We start from the raw sequence: 21,091 nt of genomic DNA, 5'->3' as shown, positions 1-21,091 counted from the left end.
CTTCACTCCCTTCTAATGGAACTCTGGCAGAAACAGCACTGGAAGAGCAGGGATGATAGCAAGCCATCATCTGCATCATTGACTCTGTATCATCCTGCTGAAGGGGTCGTGCACAATGTATCACCAGCTGTTGCAAAAATCATCACTATGCAGCGTGATGCAGTGAAAAGATGGGAGTGGGTACTGTTGTGCAGAGGAAGCACTGCCATTCACGCAGCCAAACGGTCCAGGTCTCCCAAAACAATTAAAACTGCCAGTAGGAACTGGCAGGCAGCATGGATCAAAAGAGAAAATTTGTAGTCATTACCACTATTCTATATTTTAAAGAAAATAATAAAATTATGCAAAAGGCCTGAAATGTTCAGATATATGTTTTTGGTTTTTACTTCCTATTTCTGGATGAGTACAGAAGCAAAAGGTCAGAAGGCTGCCAGGAAACCATGTCCTTGTCAGATTTCCTGCCAGCTTTTGTAAAGACAAGAGAGACAAGGTTCATATAATGTTGTAATCATGGTCAGTACTCCATCAAGACAGGCATTGCCCATATGTGTAAGCAGCTATATTTCTTGTGCTAAGAAGTGGCACTGGTAAAGTCAAAATTATAACGGGATCCATTTCAAGTTCACTTATTTTGAATACAGGCAAATCTCAACAAAATACAAATGGAAACTTTGTGGGACAGTCTAGGATAGATGGTGCAAGGTGCTGAATATTTTCTGTGAAGTGCAGATCTGATGTCCCTCCTTGACAGCTCAGCACCATTCAGAATCAAGCCCTTTGCTAATATTCCATCACAAGTCATTAGCAGAGCTAGTTAATGTGCAAATCAGATTGCTGCTGCCTTCAGGATGGTTGCAGAGTAAACAAGAAACCAGGTAGATACCAGTCAGTTCTGGCAGAAAAAGTGCTGAGAAGACATTGTGATAACCCCACCAGGGCAAGAGACCAAAAGCCAAACAAAATGCTTTCTGATAAATCATAAATGTGTTCATGTTTCTTAGAATACCATCTTATTAATGTGTATTTCTGTCTTCTACCAGGTCTGTGAGCACCATCCGCAACCAGCGCTATCATATCCATGCGAATCTGTCCTTTGCTGTTCTGGTAGCTCAGATCCTGCTTCTCACCAGTTTTCAGTTCAGCCCTGGAACGGTAAGTGTAAGACAGAGAATGGCTGTGTTTTTTGCAAGGCATCTGCATGGTATGAATGCTGCATGCAAGAAAGTGTCTGTTGCAGGTGAGATCTCCCATTTTTAACATGCCTTCGCCAAAAATGCCATTTCACAACCTGGATAAAGCTTTCTGTGAGTTCAGTATTGTTATAATAGTATCTGTCCATGTCTGTTTGCAAAACAATTCTGTATTGGAGAAGGTTGTATGGATTTTGTATTTAGGTAGGGTGGTAGTTCATTTGTATTTCTGTTAGGTGATTGATTTTTCTTTCTTTCTTTCCTCCCCCACCCCCACCTTTTTTTTTTTCTTCATTTTAAAAAGTCATCTTATTCTTGCTGGTAGGTAATGAGCTTCCTGGTGAAACTTTCAAAATTTATTCTGCTTTCTTGGTCAGCAAAACAGAAGGTCTTTTTGTTGTTGTTGTTCATGAAGTTTTGTTTATGTGGTAGAATATGCTATTGTTTTGAATAGCAGATTTATTGTTCATGATCTCTGGAAATTCAGATATTTTAAAAATATCATTCATGTTTATTTGACCTGAGTCATAATCAATGAGAAAGGTACGGTAAGCATTGCTTACTTAGCCAGAGGTGGCAGAAAGCATTGCCTCTAGGTTTTATTAAGAGTTTAAACCAAGATCTTCAGTACTACAAAGCACATGTATACTTCCTAGGCAACTCGGGCAACTATTTAAGCAAATGACATACATGTTCATATTGCTTACCTGGAACTTAAGCTTTAAGCAAGTTTAGGCATTTTCTGCCATATCATGACGTCCTGAACTTTAAATTACAGACTGATTTTATAGATCTACTGTAGGTGGGAATTCTTATGCAGAGTGCCATGGTCTAAACCATCAGAATTGGCACCTAAAACATTAATTAGACTCAATTAAGATGAGTATGCCAAGGTAACTGTATTACACACTAGTGAAAATGATTTGTTTCCACTGTTAAAAAATAGGAATAAAAAATGCTATTTTAAATCACATAAGATCTGTTGATGTAATGTCCCACTTGAAAAAGGCAGAAACAAAAACTGATTTTCAAATAATCTTCCAGCATGTTCTGTTAGTGTAATGGGCAAAACTTGGCTGCTTCTCTGGTCAGCTGTTGCTCTATATTATTTTGGACAAGTAAAAAGGAGTTTCTACTAATCTTTTATTATTCTCATTCTTAGTAAGAGGTTTGCATACTTTTAATTTTACCAAAACAAAAGCTACTTAAATATATATTCATCTCAAATGGGATACCTTGAGCTTCTGTTAAGTTTATAAATAATGTCTGCTTTTACATAGGCTATTAATTACATGAGGATGTACAAACTCTATGTAAGTTTGTACTCCTCCAGGTATTGAACAACCCTAACATCCAGGTAGGTCTGAGTTAAGATAATGTGCAAGGGGGGAAAATAATAGGGAATGGTTTATATGAAAGATGAAATTGAGACAGTGGAGAGCAACAAAGGATGCAACCTAAACCTGAAGACAAAGTAAACCAGGTATTAAAATAATCCTCTCTAAGTAAGTATAGAGCTAACATTCTGCTGAAAGAACATAGGTTGGAGGGCAATAAATGTTCCCTGGGCATAAGAGGTGTTTTATTGTCACAGTTTCTCTTTTTGTAGCCAATCCAGATTTTCAAACAATCCAGCTGAACCACTTCTGATAAGCTGTAAAAGCTTCTTTACACCTTATCAAGTCTGCATCACCTCCAGCCTTTTTAAATACTACAAAGTACTAGTTGCATTTCCTGCTTTTAGTTGGATATTGGTAGAGCTCATATTCTTCAGAGTCCTATCCCAGGGTCCACCTGCATTTATAGCATGCCCTGTTTACACTGACATTCGCTTGTTCAGTTGAGAACAGGTAGCTAAGCTTGTGAAGCACTCACATTGACTTATGTTGCAGTTTAACAGGTGCATATTTTAATGTCTCTTAAACCTCTTCAAAACTAACTTCACTTATATTGAAATTGTTTTTTATGAAACCAGACAAAACGTATCAGGTACTTCTTTTGGAAGTGGTGTAGGTAAATTCATGTAACATCAAAACTTGTATTAATTTCTTATATGTTTACCTATAGGGAAACCATAATTGGAAGCTCTCTGAGCCTGCCTTTATTTACATCCAGAGGGGCTGGTTCTCCAACCAGTGATCTTTTCCATGTGATTATATTTTGGTGTGAATTGGCCACTATGTTTACCACTATGAATACTTTTTCTCCTTTAAAACCATAGCTCACAGAAAGCAAGCCTTTTTATGCAATAGGCTTTCCAAAGTTAAACGTTTCAGAGAGTCCCTGGATATTTCAGCCTTATCTCCTCTGTAACAGCAATAATTGTATGGCAGAATACTGTAAAGATCTTGAAGCTGAAAAGCATGAAGTATGTACCCACTGCACTTTTATTTTTATTGTTATAACCTCTAGGGATCAGGAGTCTTGTGATTCATCCTTTTATTAGTCTCGTGTACTTGTTTCTGAATGCTCTGTTCTCACTAGCTTGGACATCAGTTTTAATACCTTTAATTGCTGCTGTAATTGGACTGCTAAATGGTAGTTTACAAAAAGAGGGAGGCAGTATGTATGCTAGAAGGTGTACTTAATCTTCTCCTTCTGCCAAAGGTGGGTATATTTAGTGCTAAACAGTTTATAAGTGCTCTGCTTGAGAGGACAGGTGCTACCAGTCTGCTTGAGGAAATGCAGTACAATAAGGAATGGCATTGAATAAACAGACCTTGAGCTCACATCATTTTCTTACATGACTGTCTTTAGACTCTCCATCCTTTTGCCATCTCTATTTCTAGGGATATTTAGGTTTTGTTTCCAGATACAGCATGCAGTATTTTCCTGTTAATTTCAGATGTATTCTTTAATCATTTGCAATTTATACTACTGCGTTTTTCCTTTTGGATCAATGTTTAACTTACTAACCACAAAACTCAACTTCCACAATAGGACCTTGATCTTCCTAACACATTCAGGAACATTTTTTTTTTTTTTTTAAATAGAAATTCTTGATTCCTAATATCAGTAGTTGGAGAAACAAAATGAACTTCTTTTGTTTGTGCTATAGATATCTATAGAATTTCAAGACTGTGTATCAGCATAGCATATAGACTGCAGGGAAGGACATTTTCAGTGTGCTTTTTAAAAATGCAATAAAATTGCAACTCAAAATGAAAACACTATTAGAAATTGAATTTAGAAAATACAAGAAAATTTACCTACCTGCTTTTAAGACTGTCCTCAATGAACAAATTAATATTATTTTCTTAGAGGCATTTCTGAGAGACCGCTTTACTTTCTCAACAACTATAGCATGACAGGCTTTGCTACTAGCTGGACTGAATTTTCTATTTACACAGACCCACAATTAGTCAAGTGTAGGAATAACAGTAGTAAGATCTGTCTTTCTATAAGTATCCTACTATACGTAGCATGCATCCTATGATACAGTCACCTAGTTGTTTTTAATGTGCATTATCTCAGCTTTGCAATGCCTCTTTCAAGAAGGTAATTTTGTCATTTGAGAATGTTTTCAAAGTAGTAAGTAAGGCATAAATGTGGAATGAGTATTATGCAAAATTATGTACAGACCAGCCTCCTGCAACTGTGCTTATTTTTATTTTTCTGGTGTTTTGTGATGTGTATTGCTTGGCTACTCAAAAAAATTGAAAGTATCCATTTGACAAGAGTAGCTTGCAAGTCATCTTTATGTTGCATTTATATTTTTGTGGACTAATCTTTTGGTAGAAATCAAAAGGAATTAAAATAGATTTCATGGCCATATGATGAAATTAACTGGAAATGTTTTTACTGTTTTTGTCAATAAGCAAGTCTGGTTTAGTTTTATGTTACCAAACCTTTTGAAATACAAAAGCACTTACAGATCTCACTTACATGAATTTAAACTAAAGTTATTGCTTTTTAAAACATGTAATCACAGGGGATTTGCATCAGAATGTCCCTCTACTAGCACAGAACTAGCTGAGTAAAATTGAGAATTTACTGGAAGGCCTCAATTTTTATTATACTAGCAAAGTTCCAACGTTTTAATTTTCAGTAGCCTACAAAGTACCAAACTATCAACAAAAAGAAAAAAAAATATGTCACCACAGACCAGCTAAACTAACACATCAAAGGAAGCTACTGATTAGTACCTTGAAGACCACTGTGGCAACAAACTGGTTTCTGCTGGTAATGCTTCCTCAGCACACAGGCTCCCCCGGACTGGTTAGCTTACTGTGACTTGTTCAGGTGAGAAAGGAAATCCTTGAAGAAGACAAAAGAATCTTTCTGTGGACCACATGCAAGCAACTCCTCCAAAATTGTGGAGGTGTCATAGTACGGATGTTACAGCTACAAAGCAGAATGACCACCATCAGTATGCTACCAGCCGCAAAAATCAAATAAAGCTGGGACACATTCCAAGAACATGTTTAAAATGTACCTTAACTGAAAGCAAACCAAATAATGTTGTTGTGTGGTAAGATCATCGGCAGTCACATCTGTTCAATTACCGTATGATGAGGGAAACCACTTGTGGTGAGACATCCTCGAAAAGCAATTAGTGGGGGAAAGGAGAATGTGCTGTGTGAATATGTGAGGAGTGGGGAAGAAGAAAGGGTTAGTTTTCACTGTTTTACAAGGTAGGCTGATAAGAGACTTGTAAGAGATGTAAGGATCTCTTCGAAAGGATTTCTTTGAAGATTAACTGTGGAGAGCTGCTATGACAGCCCTTAAGGAAAAGCTAGGCCTCAGGCCCAGGCTGCGTTTCCAAAGCAGGCTCTAGTAAGGCTGTAAGCAGGACTCAGGAGGACATTTTTACTTCTGTCTGCATTGCCTTTGGCATGGCATTCCTCTCTCTTTTGGGGCAGCATTTATTTCATTTCAAACATGTAGTAGTTTACACTGAAGCAAATAGTCCAGTTTCCACTGGGTAGGCTTACTTTCTTGATGGTGTTTTTCTTTTGATTAAACTTCTCTACTAGCTCTTATTGCCAGAATCTTGATGGCAGGCATATAGTGCTCCAAAAGTCTATCACAGAGGATTTGAACTGTCTGTAAGGACCCTATGGAGAAGAATTTCAGTTCTTTGCCTTAATTGCTAAGTGTGTTCTTGTCGAATATAGCTTTGCATACAGCAGGTGCATATTTCAGACTCAGTAACTGAGAATTCAAGCAGGAAGGCAACCTAGATGACCACCACAGGAATTGAGAGCCAATTATAGCTTGCTGTAATTTTTTAAAATTTTTATTAGTGTTGCTAATAGAGGAGCATAAGAAACTTGTACAGAATTTTTAACCCGGACAGACAGACACTAGAATGCAATGTGATTTAACCTGTGTGTTATCCTATTTTTAATATGAAGAACATCATAGAAGAGGAAGCAGAGTACATCACAGTGTCTATACCTTCACTTGTCTCATTTTCTTGTTTACTACAAACTCAGCAACAGGTATTGAATCTGCAAATTTCTAATTTTTAAATATTGTGTATACTTTAGTAATAGTATCCTTTATGCACAAATAAGCAATCAGTTTTGCTTTCCACAGCATGTCTGGCAATGGATTTTTGTTGTTGTTTGTGATAAGGTAAAAGGATTTTTTACTCTGAATCTATCTCAAAATGCTCTGGAAAAATAGTCCTCTAGTGCTTTGTTCTTTAAGAATGTTTTACACCAGTGATTTAGCATAAATGTAAAAAGAAACAATTGCAAAACCAATATGACTGCATCACAAAGAAGTAATATGTTTTGTTGTTGTTGTTCTTAATCTAGCTGCCTTGCAAGATCTTGGCCATTCTCCTTCATTTTTTCTTTCTGAGTGCTTTTGCATGGATGCTGGTGGAAGGATTTCATCTCTACAGTATGGTGATCAAAGTATTTGGGTCAGAAGAGAGCAAGCACTTATATTATTACGGAATTGGATGGGGTAAGCATTTAGGAGCTGCTTGCTTTTATTTTCTTCACTATCAGACAAGATTATATTCAGAAGCATATGTAAAAGAGTGATCTTATGATCTGAGTTTGCCTTACTGAGAGTTGGTCTTAATCAAATGTTAATACATATAGTCCCTAAACCTCATCCCACTGCAGTAAATTCTTTGATGTCACTAGGCCAGATCAGATCCTAAATTAGCAAATCAATAGGAGGAGCAGGGGAGGGAGGCCTCACTGCACTGATAAGTTCTTTTTATTGTCAGTCCCCAGCTTTCTCTCTTATTAGTACATTTACTCCGAATACAAACAGAAATGTTTAATTAGAGATCAAGTATCAGTACTGCTTTCAGCAGCAGTATGTGCTCGTGCTCTACTGAGTAGAGTTTTGGGTTGCTCCTTCGTGATCTTGATGAAAGTACAGTAGAGAGAATTTATATATAGATCCCATAAAATTTCCACATATTAAGTTCTGCAAGTCTGAGGAAAGAGGCTAACAAATCGTTCTTAAGATTATTTTTGTTTGGCTGTAAAAATTAGGGTAAATTTGTCTTGAATACAGCTGTCAAAAGTCAAGCATTCTTGTGCCATCCTGAGACTGTAACAGATATAAATATTAGAGTATCTAATAAAAATGGACGTTTTTTTTTACAGTTTGGATTGGCTAATTCTTGCACTGACCAAAAAAAGGTGGAAAGAAATTGGAGATAAGGATGTCTCATCTCATGTTAGTCAAAACAGATAGTTCATTTTTCATTCTTTTATTTGAAATGTGAATGCATTTAAATTTTGCAAACTCATAGTTCCTGGAATAATATCAACTCCAGTACTGAATTTAAAACCCAGACACATTATTCTTATTTAAGCAGAAGATCTGTTCTGTGTACATATATAAAATGTCTCTATTAAATAACAAGTTGAAACTTGAGGCACAAGTTGACAGGAGATGGGAACAAAGAACTCCACACTGACCATCACTGATCTGCTAATATCTGCTGAGATTTCTGAGGGTTATTACTCCTGTAAAATGAATTCAACAGTAATCAGAGAGACAGGATACCAAATACGTAGAGTTGATTGACGTTGTGGGTATTATCTTTAGTTCCAAGGTTGCTGAAATTGCATTAAAGCCTGCAATTGTAATTCAAAAGAAGAGAAATTTGAGGAAGATGATAATATTCTACCTTTAAAACTATCTTAAGTACCTTGAGATTGATTGGGAAAAAAAATACTGTTGCCTTGGTGATTCAACCATAACCCACACAGATTATCATAATAATATGTTACCCACCCACCCATCTGCAGGATGCTGATGATATAGTTTGTGATACTGGAGATTCTGTTGTAGCTCTTTGACCTTAACCTGTTTACCTATTCCTGGCAATTTCTTTTCCTTTGGGGAGCACCTTAGTATGGAGATTTTGTTCCAAGCTGGCAAAGATCTAAGCTTTGTTATTTGCTGTCATCATAGACTTCTCCATAGATAAGGTATAATATAGCAAAAGAAAAGAAATCATACAAATTAACTTCTACAAAACAGATGGGAGAATATACTTTTCCCCATCAAGTAAAATAGATCTTTTCAGTGTTGGAAAGAAACATATTTTCATTAGTGTCTAATCTTCATCTTTCTCTATAAATTACATATATAGCATTGCAGAATTAATGTCTTAAAATTGCTTGTTTCAAACTGTCTGCCTCAGAGTTTCTAAAGCCCGTCTGTTTGTTTGTTCGTTTTTTTTTTTTTTTTTTTCCTATGTATAGATGACACAGAAGCTTTCAAAACAGAGATCACAGATTTACAGGCATTTTCTATTTTATTTACCATTAGGGCCTCAGAAATGTAAAGCAAAATGGATTAGATATAAAGTTTAATGCAAAGAAGAGGAGGGAAACTGGTAACCTGTCTGATGTTCATTTTAGGCTTTGCACTTCAGACTGTATTTGGGCTAAATTTACAGAGAAATCTGTCTGAAAAAGGATGTGTTATTGAGCTTCCTGTGCCCAGCTATTCAGAGTTTATGCCTACTCTGCAGCTGCATTTTGATGCTGGGTTTGCAAGGTTAAGCTTTAAATTAGTTGGCTTGGGACCTGGAGGAACTCATGCTGCAGCAGCACAGGGATGTGTGTAGGATGTTTTGCCCCATTTCAGTGTGACTCCATATTGTGCTGGGACTACAGAGACACAGATGACACCACTGCCATAGATCAGCTGCCAGAAAGGTGTACTGCAACATTTTCATCTGATACTGTGCCCTGGAATGCACAGTCTATTGCATCATAAATTTGGTGATTGTGGATAGAGTTGGTGAGCATATTTGTAGCATCTGCTAACTGAGAAAACATTCAGATACAGTGAAGAACCGTAACCATAATTCTTTCATGGATGATAACCAGTGCCAGCACAACATTAACATTACCTGTTATGGGGGTAGACTAAACTTTACAGCTCTTATGCAATTATTACTGCCAAAAGATTAAGCAAATACATTTACTTTTGTGTATAATATATAATCCATATTATTTCTTCAGTCCAAAATAAATCTTATGATCCCCTTAGGCTAAACTCATTTTTTTTCAGCCTTCCTGGAATTTATGGAATGATTGTTTCTTAAAGGAAAAATACTTCAATTTCACTGTAACAAAACCTTGATGCTGCTTCCAATGCCATCTACCATTTAATATCCTGTCAATGCAAAGAGAAAGCAAAATGCTGCACTTTTAGGTGCACAAAATTTTACTATCACTGTCTTAACACATCTTTTTATGCAGATGACTGCTCTATGTCATAAGTTTTATTATCTTCCAAAGGAATTCTGCATTTAATTTTCTTCTTCACTGCCATTTAAAATTGACAAAGAATCACACTAAATCCTTTGAATTTCCAACTTTTGGCAGACTAGAAATATAAAGGAGAGTTAGTCAGGCACAAGTGTTGTTGCTTCTGTGACATGTAGGTAGAGCTTGCTTGCTAAAGGAAGACAACTGGCATCAGAAGAAAAACAGTGCCAATCAACAAGGTTGTCTCTGCTCAGCAATTGGAGAGCTGATTGAGAATCATAGATGCAGGCATACCTGAGAGCCAGGGTAGTTCAAATAGCCACAGCAAAGAGAGCTTCAGCAGATGGGTTTATGTCAATGTATTATTGCTCTGTTGAATATGATTATTGCTGATTTTGTCCAGATATATATGGGATTTTCCTTTCTTAAATAGACAGATGTAATAGTGAACTTATTTCACAGAGAATTTCACAGAATTTTCTAGGTTGGAAGAGACCTCAAGGTCATCGAGTCCAACCTCCAACCTAACGCTAACAGCCCTCCACTAAACCATATCCCTAAGCTCTACATCTAAACGTCTTTTGAAGACTTCCAAGGATGGTGACTCCACCACTTCCCTGGGCAGCCTGTTCCAATGCCTCACAACCCTTTCAGTGAAGAAGTTCTTCCTAACATCTAGCCTAAAACTCCCCTGGCTCAACTTAAACCCATTCCCCCCTCGTCTGTCACCAGGCACGTGGGAGAACAGGCCACCCACACCTCGCTACAGCCTCCCTTGAGGTACCTAAAAGAGCTTTAAATCTTGCCTTTGCTTAGTTTTTACACAAATATGCTCTAATGGGTTATTCCTAATTTGGACAAGTATGTGAGAGCACAATCAAGTTCTGGGATTGTTAAACACACACCCTGCAGAATGTATTTCAAACTAGGACAACTAAACAATACCTGTAGGTGCTGCGTCTTAAGTAATTGAGCACCTTTCTCATTTTATAAATATAGGTGTTTCTATCCATAGTCATTAAAGAACTAAAATACTTCTTCCAAAAATTATAGTTCTCCCATTACAGGAAAGTTTTGCAGAATTTTACGAAGATAATTAACAAGATTATGAGTATAATTAGTAAGATTAAGCAGAAATTACTTGTCAGATAATTTTGTATAAACCTTGTGCAGAAACCCTGAAGAATTTAAAAGAAAATTGAAACTTCAAGCTATTGTGTATAATACTCTGTCTGGGACCTGGTTATTAAATTCCATAAGATGATAAAAACCCAAACCTTCAAGTTTTATTAGATCATACAGGAATTAACAGACAATCATTTAGTATTTAAAGGGATGATGTTGCACTATGTTCAGAACTGTTGGCAAAAAAAAAAACTCGCTTCTTTTCCAGCTCCTGGCCTGGAAAGCTGTGCCAAAGTGGCACAACAGGATACCATGGTACTGAGGGCCAGCGGCATGCCACTACCCCTGGCAGCAGGACCATAATTATCTGCCTTTGTATAATTCCCGTGTAATCCCATAAAGCACTCTTCCACCTCCCAGGATGCCGCGTACTGGAACTGTCAGAACCCATATGGAAATGTCTACTTTAAGCACGGAAATCTTGCAGGGCTATTACATATTTATATTAAAATAAATCTTGGTTGGGCATCTGAATGGGATCTTGATTTGCTTTGCTCTATTCATAATTGTCTCTCACTCCTGCGTGTGATGCTCTAGACAACTGAATGTCACCATTTCTACCTTCTTGCCTGCTAGTCATGCACCCCTGTGAGAAACTCATCTCCATTTCCTAGTTTGTTTCCTTATTCTTGAGCAAGGTGCACTTACTTGGGGGAAAGTGGTAAAAATAAACTTGATGCTGCTCCACAGGATATCACTGCTCAAATAGCAAGAGAGAGAAATTACATTAAAAAAAAAAAAAAAAACTGGAAAAGGACTCTGATTCTCAGTGAAACTAGCACTAATTCAGTTAACCTGTTAAACTAGTGCTTTATTGAAAAGTCATTTTGTTTGTCCAACATTAATTGATTAAAACATATTGTAGTACAAAGCTGCAGAAGGATGTTGAGTTAGACTTAATTATAAAATCGCTCTGAGCTGTTCTGTTGTCCATGCAAATTTAGCTGAATTTGCAGGGTTTACTGGAAGTTGCACTTTTGTTCCTAATGTTGCTTCCAACTTTGTCTTTTCACAGGGTGCCCATTGGTGATCTGTGTAATTTCCACAACATCATCCCTAGACAGCTATGGAGAAAATGACAAGTGAGTATGAAAATGGTTTCATTCCAGGTGCAATAAGGATGAAAAGTATGGTGGGGAGGAAAACACATAGATCTTTTAGAAGGGCTGTAGTTCTGTACCTTGCTGCTGAGGAGCAGGGGAGGTTGCCTGCTTGTAGAGGTCACTGCCTCCTACAATGGGCACTCAGTGTGAGCTCTGCTTACCCCACGCACAGAGTAAAGCAGGGACTGAAGCATTTCTGACAAAGTGAGAATAATCTTTGATAAAAGATTTTTAACCTTTAGAAGAAAACTGCAGTTAAGCATCTGTAGATCTAGAATGGATATTGTTAAATAAAATCAAATAAAAAAGTCCAATTCTATGTTGGAAAAGGAAAAGCAAATTTATCTGAGAAAATACCATAGGATTCAATCCTACCACAATATAAGTGAACATTTGGGAACCAGGGTTATTTGTTGTGTGCGGTAAAATAGTTTATATCCCTACCGCTGTAAGAAAGAAGCGTCAAGCTGACAGCATGTTTTCCAGCCTTCTTCCTTACCCCCAGCTAGGCAAAGCAGGAAGGCTTACATTTTTCTCTCATTACAATGACAGTGCTCACAGCACTGAAAGGAGTGTCTGTGATACAGGATACAGGAGCAACAAACAGCAAAGAAAACCTTTTTTTTTTTTTTTTCCTGTCTTTCCACCCCTAATACTATTTGAGGGCATGCTGGGGCACATAGCTGTCACTGACTCTATGCAAGACACAAGTCACAATGAGATCCTGCTTCAGAGTCTGAGGGGAAAAGGAGCTTCTTATTGATGCCCTATCATGTCTCTTGCTTTCAAAATTCACGAGTCTTTTTGCACTCTTAGTCTCTTTTTAAATTAAGAACATTACTATTTAAATGACCATGTGTTTCACCTAAAATCATTCTATTTTTCTCTGCAGCTGCTGGCTTTCACTAGAGAATGGAGCAATCTGGGCTTTTGTGGCACCAGCATTGTTTGTAATTCTGGTAGGTAAACCCATGGCTCCTGTTTCATATTGGATGGATGTCAGCCACCTAGCAGAGCTCAGCTGGAGGTCTGATGTCAATCTTTGTGCCAGGCCAGTGAAACTTACTGAATGACAGGGTGAATAGTCCAGAATTGTTTTATTCCTGCTCCAATTTTTGTGTTTTACTAGGTTGTGTATTGGTTGATGCATATTAATTCTCACGCTATTCTTTTCACTATTCCAAAAATAAAATGCAACCTAAAATACTGTAGCAGCCTTCTTTTGAAAAAGCCCTGTTGGGGCCATTAATAGCTGCCCAGAACTGAGTAATCTTGGGGGGTATACTAGATCTCAGAAAGGCCCCCGAAAGATGAAGCTCAGTGTTTTGTTTCATATACACCTGTAGAAGTTGAGAAGCTGATTCCATCCCACTGATATTTGAAGCTGTTGCTTGTGGAGAGCTCACTTTTCTCAGGGAAAGCTGAGTGCTCCCAGTGAAGATGATGTTCAGCAGGGACTGCAAGCAGCAAGCAGTTGGCATGAGCTACGACCCCTTGGGCAAGCTCTGGGGAAGGTAACAAGCAGTTTCCATGTTTGCCTTCTTACAGTGAAGAGGACTTTGTGCTCTTCCTCTGTATTGGGAATTCGACGTTTGGTGGGCAGTTCGTCTGGCTGATCGAGGCAGGGCTAAGGAAGGTTGGCAGGGGATCAGGTGCTGCTGCAGACACCTCTGTCAGCTACAATGGATGTTACTTCTCTGGGGAGCATGCAGGTTTTCAGCTGTGATGCTGAGATGTAAATGTTCCACAGCAGTTTAATTATGGCCACACATTAAATTACAGTGAGTTGTGGTTTAATCATGACGATCACTTGAGGAGTCTGCGGTCTTTGCAGGAATTAAGTGGGAGATTATTCCTCTACAGCACTGTTTCCGATACTATAATTGATCAGGTTGTCTACGTTTTTTGCTGCAGGTTGTAATGTCAGAGTGACAACACGAACATGGAATAGACCCACTGATTAGAGAAATTAGTCTGCCTTTAAAGCTTTGCTAGATTTGAAGCATGAGCTGAAATCTAGACCAGAGTCTGTGCCTGCTGTGGCATTGTAGGAGGGTCAGATAAAATAAGATCCTGGCTACTTGCATGGAGGAACATCAAAGGGAGCCAGTGATGCTGCCTTGTACTTCCCCAAGAGAGACAGCATAGACACATCCCCAAATTTCTCTGCATAGAGAAACCCCACAAATCCTGCTAGCAGAAATATATCTGCAAGCCAAAGAAAGGAAGGAGAGCGATACATATAGAACTGCACTGAGCACTTGTGTTTGCTGCTGAACATCTCTGCAACCATTCAGGAAGCAGGAGGTAGCTCCTTGGCTGACCTGTGCCATCACAAGCAATTTTGTGCTGCAGCCGAGTTGACACCCTAACATTTGCCTTGAGACAGCAAAATCAGCAGCTCTCACAGCCCAGCGTCTTCCACCCAAGATACAGCCTTTGAAAAACTAGGCTGTATAAACATATATAAAAACAATGAAAACAGTTGCTATATTGATGTGGCAGAAATTAGCTCATGTTAACATTTTAATCAAATGATTATTGGCAACACTGGAGAGTTGCTGTGCAATAAGGGCAGATTTTTATTTATTCTTTTTAACCTAAGTGAAATCATATACATGCAAATAAGGAACACTTATCATTGGATTAGAGTTGGCTAAACAGCTCTGGACTTTGTTCCTCCAAACTTAATTTCTTGTTGGCCTGTACCTTTGACCTTCTGTAAGCTTATATTCAAAGACACGTAGATATTGATGATTGGACAGCAACTACCATACCGTAATATTTGAACATCTCCTCTCACATTAGCGCTTGCTTTCTGGCCATTGTTCAGCTGCAAAGGAGGAAATGAGATGCAACCAGAAAAATCAAATCTCTCCCAGCTGCTGTTCAAAGATAGTATTAATCAAAACATGCTAGATAGTGAAGCACTTACTCACCTGAGTGAGAACAGCCTTTAACAAATTGTATGTGTAGCTGCTTGCTATGAAAGTACAGGTTTAACTGTCTGGCTCTCAGATATATTATTTGTGCAGCTCAAGTTATATTCTTGTAGGGATACAAATATTTTGTGAAAGAGAAAGAATGAGCTCACAAGGTTGATCCGTGTAGAGCAATTTGTTAAATAGTCTAAACCCAGCTTTGCCCAAAATAGCAGCAAGCTGGCTGACAAATTATTTTCTCTGGGCATTGAATATGCTAGCTGAAAAATATGTTAGCGCCTTTAGGGAAATAACAAGGCTAAACACTATTTTGTGCATGCATGTGTGCCTGGGCTCTTTAAGTAGAAAATTAGCCACTACTTGTTTGAACCAGTGTTTAGCTTTGAAAATAAGCCTCAAAAAGCATTTTTTGACTACTCCCATCCAGTTTCTCTCTGCCAAGTAAAAGGATTATGCTGTGCAGAAAACAGGGGAACTGCTCCTTTCAACTCCTACTCCCTTGAGACTAGGCAGACTCGGTCTACTTTGTCCTGCACCAGCCTCACAGTCACTACAGACATCATGGAGACTTAACACAGAGTGATGTGGTAGGAGTGTGACTGGGAAAAAATACTCACACATACTTTTCTGGGGAGTAGTTCGCAGAACCTCCCAGCCCTACATGGATTCCTGTACCAAAAGTGTTTTTTTTCTTTGGAGTTTGAGGAAAGAAATAGATCCTTCTATGTGTAGGTCTTTTGGCTTCTACCCGTACCTTAAGGTTTAAGGATCACTCTCCACCCCCAACTCCCCTGTTCCCAGCCACAACACCCAAATCTCATACAGCAACTTCACAAGAAAATTGTTGCATTTAATTTGGAAACGAACTTCATCTTAGCCAATATTGGCCTAGGAAAACATGTCTTCAAAGGAAAAAAAAAAAAAAAAAAAAGCAAAAACAAAACTTGACAAAGCACCTGAATTTTTGGAGCAAGACAGTAAAAGCTTCTGGCAGAAGGCTTTGTTTGTTCTCGACCATCTGCTACTTTGGTGTGTTTCCATAGATATGGCAGAATTAAGGAAATTCTGCTGAAAGCATCTGTGTACACAGAGCAGTGGGTGTGCTACAGACAGGGAACAATCCATTGTTGGGGGAAGACTGGGCTGTAGTGGCAAATTCCTTCTATTGTTTTCCCTGTAAGTTGTTATTTTCCTGGTGCTTTTTCACAAGTCCTTCTAATAAACAGAATTTTTATGGAGCTAAATGATTGTAATTAGCATACTGCTGAAGCAATTCTGTGCTGTGGGGACACCAGCTTTGTAACCAGTGTCTTCAGATGGGGCTTCATGAATTTGGATCCTAGGCTGAGACTGCTATTGCTGGCTTCAACTGATGCTTGTTTATGAATATTAAATATACAGAAAAAGATTTGCTCTCTTTATACCTGCTGCTCATACCTGATTTAGTAAGTTCCGTTGGCCTGATGGTATTTACTCATACCTTTATATACCTGTGCAGAATTAAGCTAATTTTGTATGTTGAATAGTATTTTACTCTGCAGGTAGGCCCACTGATTTAAAAGTGGCAATATGTGTCCTTTATTAGACATCATTCATCATGGAAGAGGTGACGGATTTGGCCCATAATATTTGAAGGTGTTGAAACAGTAGGATTTTTCAGGCATTGAAATCAAGTACATACTTAAGTGTTGTGGTGGAATAGAGCACAAATGCACAGATCACAGCAGCAAAGTTTCTTTATTTTTCTTATTAGCACTCAGTTATAAGTGATTTTATTATTTTAAAATTGAATGTATTCATTATTTTAAAATTAAATTTCTTATCAGTTTACAAACAGAAAGTCGTGAAATGCTTTTTAGGATGATGGGACAGATTCTAAGAAATTAAAAATGAGGGATTAGTATCAGAAAAAACTATAAGTCAAGGATCTGTCCCATCTTTTATTTAGTATTTATTTTGTTGTGTATTTCTTTCCAGCCTCAAAGGTTTACTTTGCTAGTAAGCTCTGATTGGAGCAATGTTGTATGCATTAATGTGAAGCCATGCACAAGAAATCCAAAATAACTCAGTGTAGCCTGTTCAGTCTGTAATTGGGCTGGGAGTGGCATCAGGCTTTCCAAAACCATTCCCCCAGTTTTGAGCAACATTCTAATTTAATTGAATCTCTGTGTATGGAAATGCATAATGATGTGACCTAGCAATGGGCTGCAACTCCAACAGCTTGGAGGGTTGGTGTGCTACTAGTGATGTCATGATTAGGATAAAATTAACTCACACCATTGGAGAATATGTTAAACCTCAGGTTGGAAGAGCCAGTTATAATTCCCTGTACCATTGCCCAAAACTGAAGTGGAGCTTAAAATAGTTTGTGGTTTTAGAGAAAAACTGGTCAATGGATTTAATTAAAGCAATATGTTTTATCCATTTTTTTCCCTCTGTGCTGCCAAGCCTCTTCTTGGCTAGGATGCAACTCAGGGGATTTCTGCACTGCGCTAAAGAAACAACAAAAATCTCAGGAGACTTGGATGAAAGCTGGGTGAAAACCCTGCAAAAGAATAAGTGAGGGAAAGAATTTGTCTCACTATTTCTATTCCAGCTTTGTAAAAAACTCAAAGACAGCAAGGCAACTCTTTGAAAAGCTAACCAACCTAACCTGGAATTAAAGATGCATTTCTGCACCTCTGTGGCAAACGTCCCTGATAGCTGTATTAATTCTGCTCTTACAGGGAGATTGGGTCAAATCCTACTGGGTCAGTTGACAAAAGGCTATAGAATTAGGTGTTGCAATTGTAGACAGTTCTTGCAGGTCAAACCTTTTTAATTTTTTTCATCTCTCTGCTCCTCTAAGCAGGACTGTATGGTCAAGAAAACAAAGTTTGGCTCATGCTTTTTGTGTTTTTCCATGTTCAAAAATCTAATCCAAAGAAATATTGAAAAGAAGTATACCTATAAAAGAGGTTCGTTTTATGCATTTAACTCTTCACCTGATCTGACAATATTTAATCAGGTAAAGTTGTCCCCAGCGTAAGCCAGAGCTCCCTGATGTCACTGGAACCTTTCCATGGGCTCCAGTGGGCCTTACCTCAAGCCTACCATAAGGGCAACTGGCAGCTCCTTCAGATTTTGCAGAGCTGCCAGTGCCTGAGGTCAGACCAGCTGCCTTGAAAGGAGTCCTGTGAGTTAGGAAATGTACTATTGTTATTAGCCATATTTTTTTTGAAAAATAAAATGTGGTCAGTGCCTACAAAAAAAAAAAAAAAAATAAATCTATGTATGTTCTTGTGTACTTTTAAGGCAAAAAAACTGCAACTGTCAGGCAATCTGGCCTTTCAGGAAAGTAAGAAGTATGAGCTATATACATTTCTTTTATCTAAATGTTTATTCTCCTACTTTGAATGTTCTGATATATGCTAAAACATAATGAGTGTTTCATCAACTAAGAATTCCTCTATTAAAGTAATTGGCTAAGTATTTATTTCAGATGCCAAAAAATCACTAGAGGAGCAATTCAGTGGCTATATTTTGGTTTCCCATTACAAGGACAATGGAAATACCTCCATGCTTTGATTACTAAAACATTAACAAAAGAAGATATTCATAGCTAATCTGTTTATTTAGGCTGCAAGAGATTACTCTAATTTCTCAAAATACCTAAACAAAAATTTTCAAGTGGCTTAGGAAATTTAAACATAGAACTTTGGGACCTGAGTGTAAGGGCTGGTTGCTAATTTTACAAGTACCTTATCTTTATCAGCAGACAGATCACAGTCCTTCCTTCTCATCTTATAAACATGTAACTAAAGCACCCTGGATATGATATGATTACACCGGCTGAAAGAGGTGCTCAAGGCCTTCTTAAATTACAACTTTAGACAATCCAAAATATAAAGGAAATTAATTTCCAATCTCTCTTTCCCACTCTCTCTCTCTTTTTTATTTATTTATTTATTTATTTATTTATAATAAATTAATACTCAGCTAAAAATGCTTAATTTTTGCTTTAGCAAACCATACAGTTTCTGTGTCCTTAGAGGCTATCTTGTCGTGTTCTGATGACCACATCCTAGGGTTCATGTCCAGTCTGAAAGTTTGCAAGATTCTGAGTATGCCTTTGTTGGTGCTTATTATTTATAACTTTCATTGACTTTGGTAAGATGTAGGGACTTCAGAATGTAAGGAATGAGGAGTCTTGACTTCACTGCAGTTTATTTTCTTAGTATTTTAAAACACATTACATATGCGCAATATGCATATTTTTTAAAATGCTATGCAGAAAGTAAAATCTAGGAAAATCTGTGTATAAAGAATTAGGAATGGAATAAAGAGCTAGAGTTAAGTGCTTGTGAGGTTGGAAGGAGCATGCTGTTTGCAGTTATCAGAAAAAGGGTCCATGCAGCAACTGTGCCAAGTTGAACTTGTGCTGTCTGTGAGACATCTGCGAAGAAATGTCAGTAGAGGAAACCGATATTTTAGATAAAAGACTAAACAAGGCTGATAAAAGATAATATGTCAGGAAAGAAGTGAAGGGTATAGAGAGGCATTTCTTGTGAAATCCTCATGAAAAGCTGCACTGAAGATGATTGTTTGGTGGACATGCAGCAAAAATTAGAGAGTTCGGAGGACAAGTAAAAGAGAGAAATGAAAGAGAAATGTAACTTGTTCATATTCATCATTTGCTCCTTCAGCCAACGCACATATTTAGCACATAAATAGGTTTCTCAGGAATGCTTGTTACTGCCTTAAAAATATTTTCAAGATATGATTTGGTGGGAATAGGGAAAATGATCTCAAGACTATTGAATTTCATCTCTTACTAATCTCTGTAAAACCAATTGAATGAGTACACTTGTAATTGAAAAATGTTTTGGTTCCACAGAGAACTCTTTGGATGGGCTAAAAAGCTGTGGCAGAAATGAACTATCACAGCTACCCTTATACTTTACAGTAGGTGATGACCTACCCTTAGGAATCTAAAATTTAAAGACTTGTAAGATTTGAAAAATGGTATGAGAATGATTATTACCAAGTTAAACATTCTTTAGCTCAACCCCTCTCCTCCCAAAATTATAACAGTTATGTTAAAATAGATTACAATTGTTGAGTTTTAACTAATCAATAGTACTATATTGAATTCTTCTTTCTTTACGTTCTTTAGTTCAAGAGAGCTTTGTTCTTCCTTTGTTCTTAACTCGATGATAAATATCAGCTTTGTAGCTGATATGTAACTTTGGACAGAAAGGGAGAAATACGTCTTTCACCTTCACATTCTCCCCCTCTCTGTTTTCTTTAAATCCAAGGTCTCTGCAAAACAAGATGGTCTTTGCCACATCTCCGTAAAATGATAAAGTTTTCTTACTTCTTCACCTGTGACTCCAGAGCAAACTTTCTTTTGTTGCACCTTTCAGCATTACTCTTTTCAAGATTTCCTAGATTTCTGGTGGGAGTTCTTTTCATTTTGTTGATGTTTCTGCTGGGCCTGACATAAAAAAGAGTAGAGCTTTTGAAGAGAAGAGTTCAGGCTTAACATATTTTCCTCATTGCTGGTTTAAAATAATCTCATGCTTAAATTGCAAGCAGACTTTGGTAAGAAACATGAATTATACACTGTGAAGGCTATAAGTCTGAGAGAAGTGTTTTCTGAAGCCTGTGCACATGCAAACACAATACCAAAGATCACACAGATATATACTGCTGTTCACTGAAGTTCTTGTCTAATTTGTCAGATGCTGGTAGATACAAGGATATTTATTTGTAGAGTAGATCCTGAGCACTTCAGTTGTGAATCAATGTTTCAGTCCAGCCTTATCCTAAAGAGGCAAGCTGTTCCAGAAGTAAAAAAAAAAATCACACAAAGTGGAAGAGCTACCCACTTTCAGAACAGAGAAATCCACAGACGATGGAGGGTACCAGTCCAAAGTTGGAGGCCTTTTTTGCCAACAAATACAACAGTCAAAATTCCTATTTTC

The 21,091-nt window shown here is 37.6% G+C and overlaps 1 protein-coding gene across 2 annotated transcripts in view; it reads left to right on the top strand.

The window, feature by feature from the left end:
• Nucleotides 1-21,091, top strand: part of ADGRD1 (adhesion G protein-coupled receptor D1) — a 157,196-nt gene that overhangs the window by 105,816 nt on the left and 30,289 nt on the right. For both annotated transcript variants that reach the window (XM_032199050.1, XM_032199049.1), the window contains 4 exons: nt 1,041-1,152; nt 6,956-7,109; nt 12,096-12,162; nt 13,076-13,142. In XM_032199050.1, the coding sequence (XP_032054941.1) occupies nt 1,041-1,152; nt 6,956-7,109; nt 12,096-12,162; nt 13,076-13,142 (400 nt within the window). The remainder of the gene's footprint in view (nt 1-1,040; nt 1,153-6,955; nt 7,110-12,095; nt 12,163-13,075; nt 13,143-21,091) is intronic.

This window comes from Aythya fuligula, chromosome 17 (genome assembly GCF_009819795.1).
Source record: "Aythya fuligula isolate bAytFul2 chromosome 17, bAytFul2.pri, whole genome shotgun sequence".
Classification (NCBI taxonomy): Eukaryota; Metazoa; Chordata; class Aves; order Anseriformes; family Anatidae; genus Aythya; species Aythya fuligula.
The sequence above is the reverse complement of the archived record's forward strand: the minus strand, read 5'-3'. Positions and strand labels throughout refer to the sequence as shown.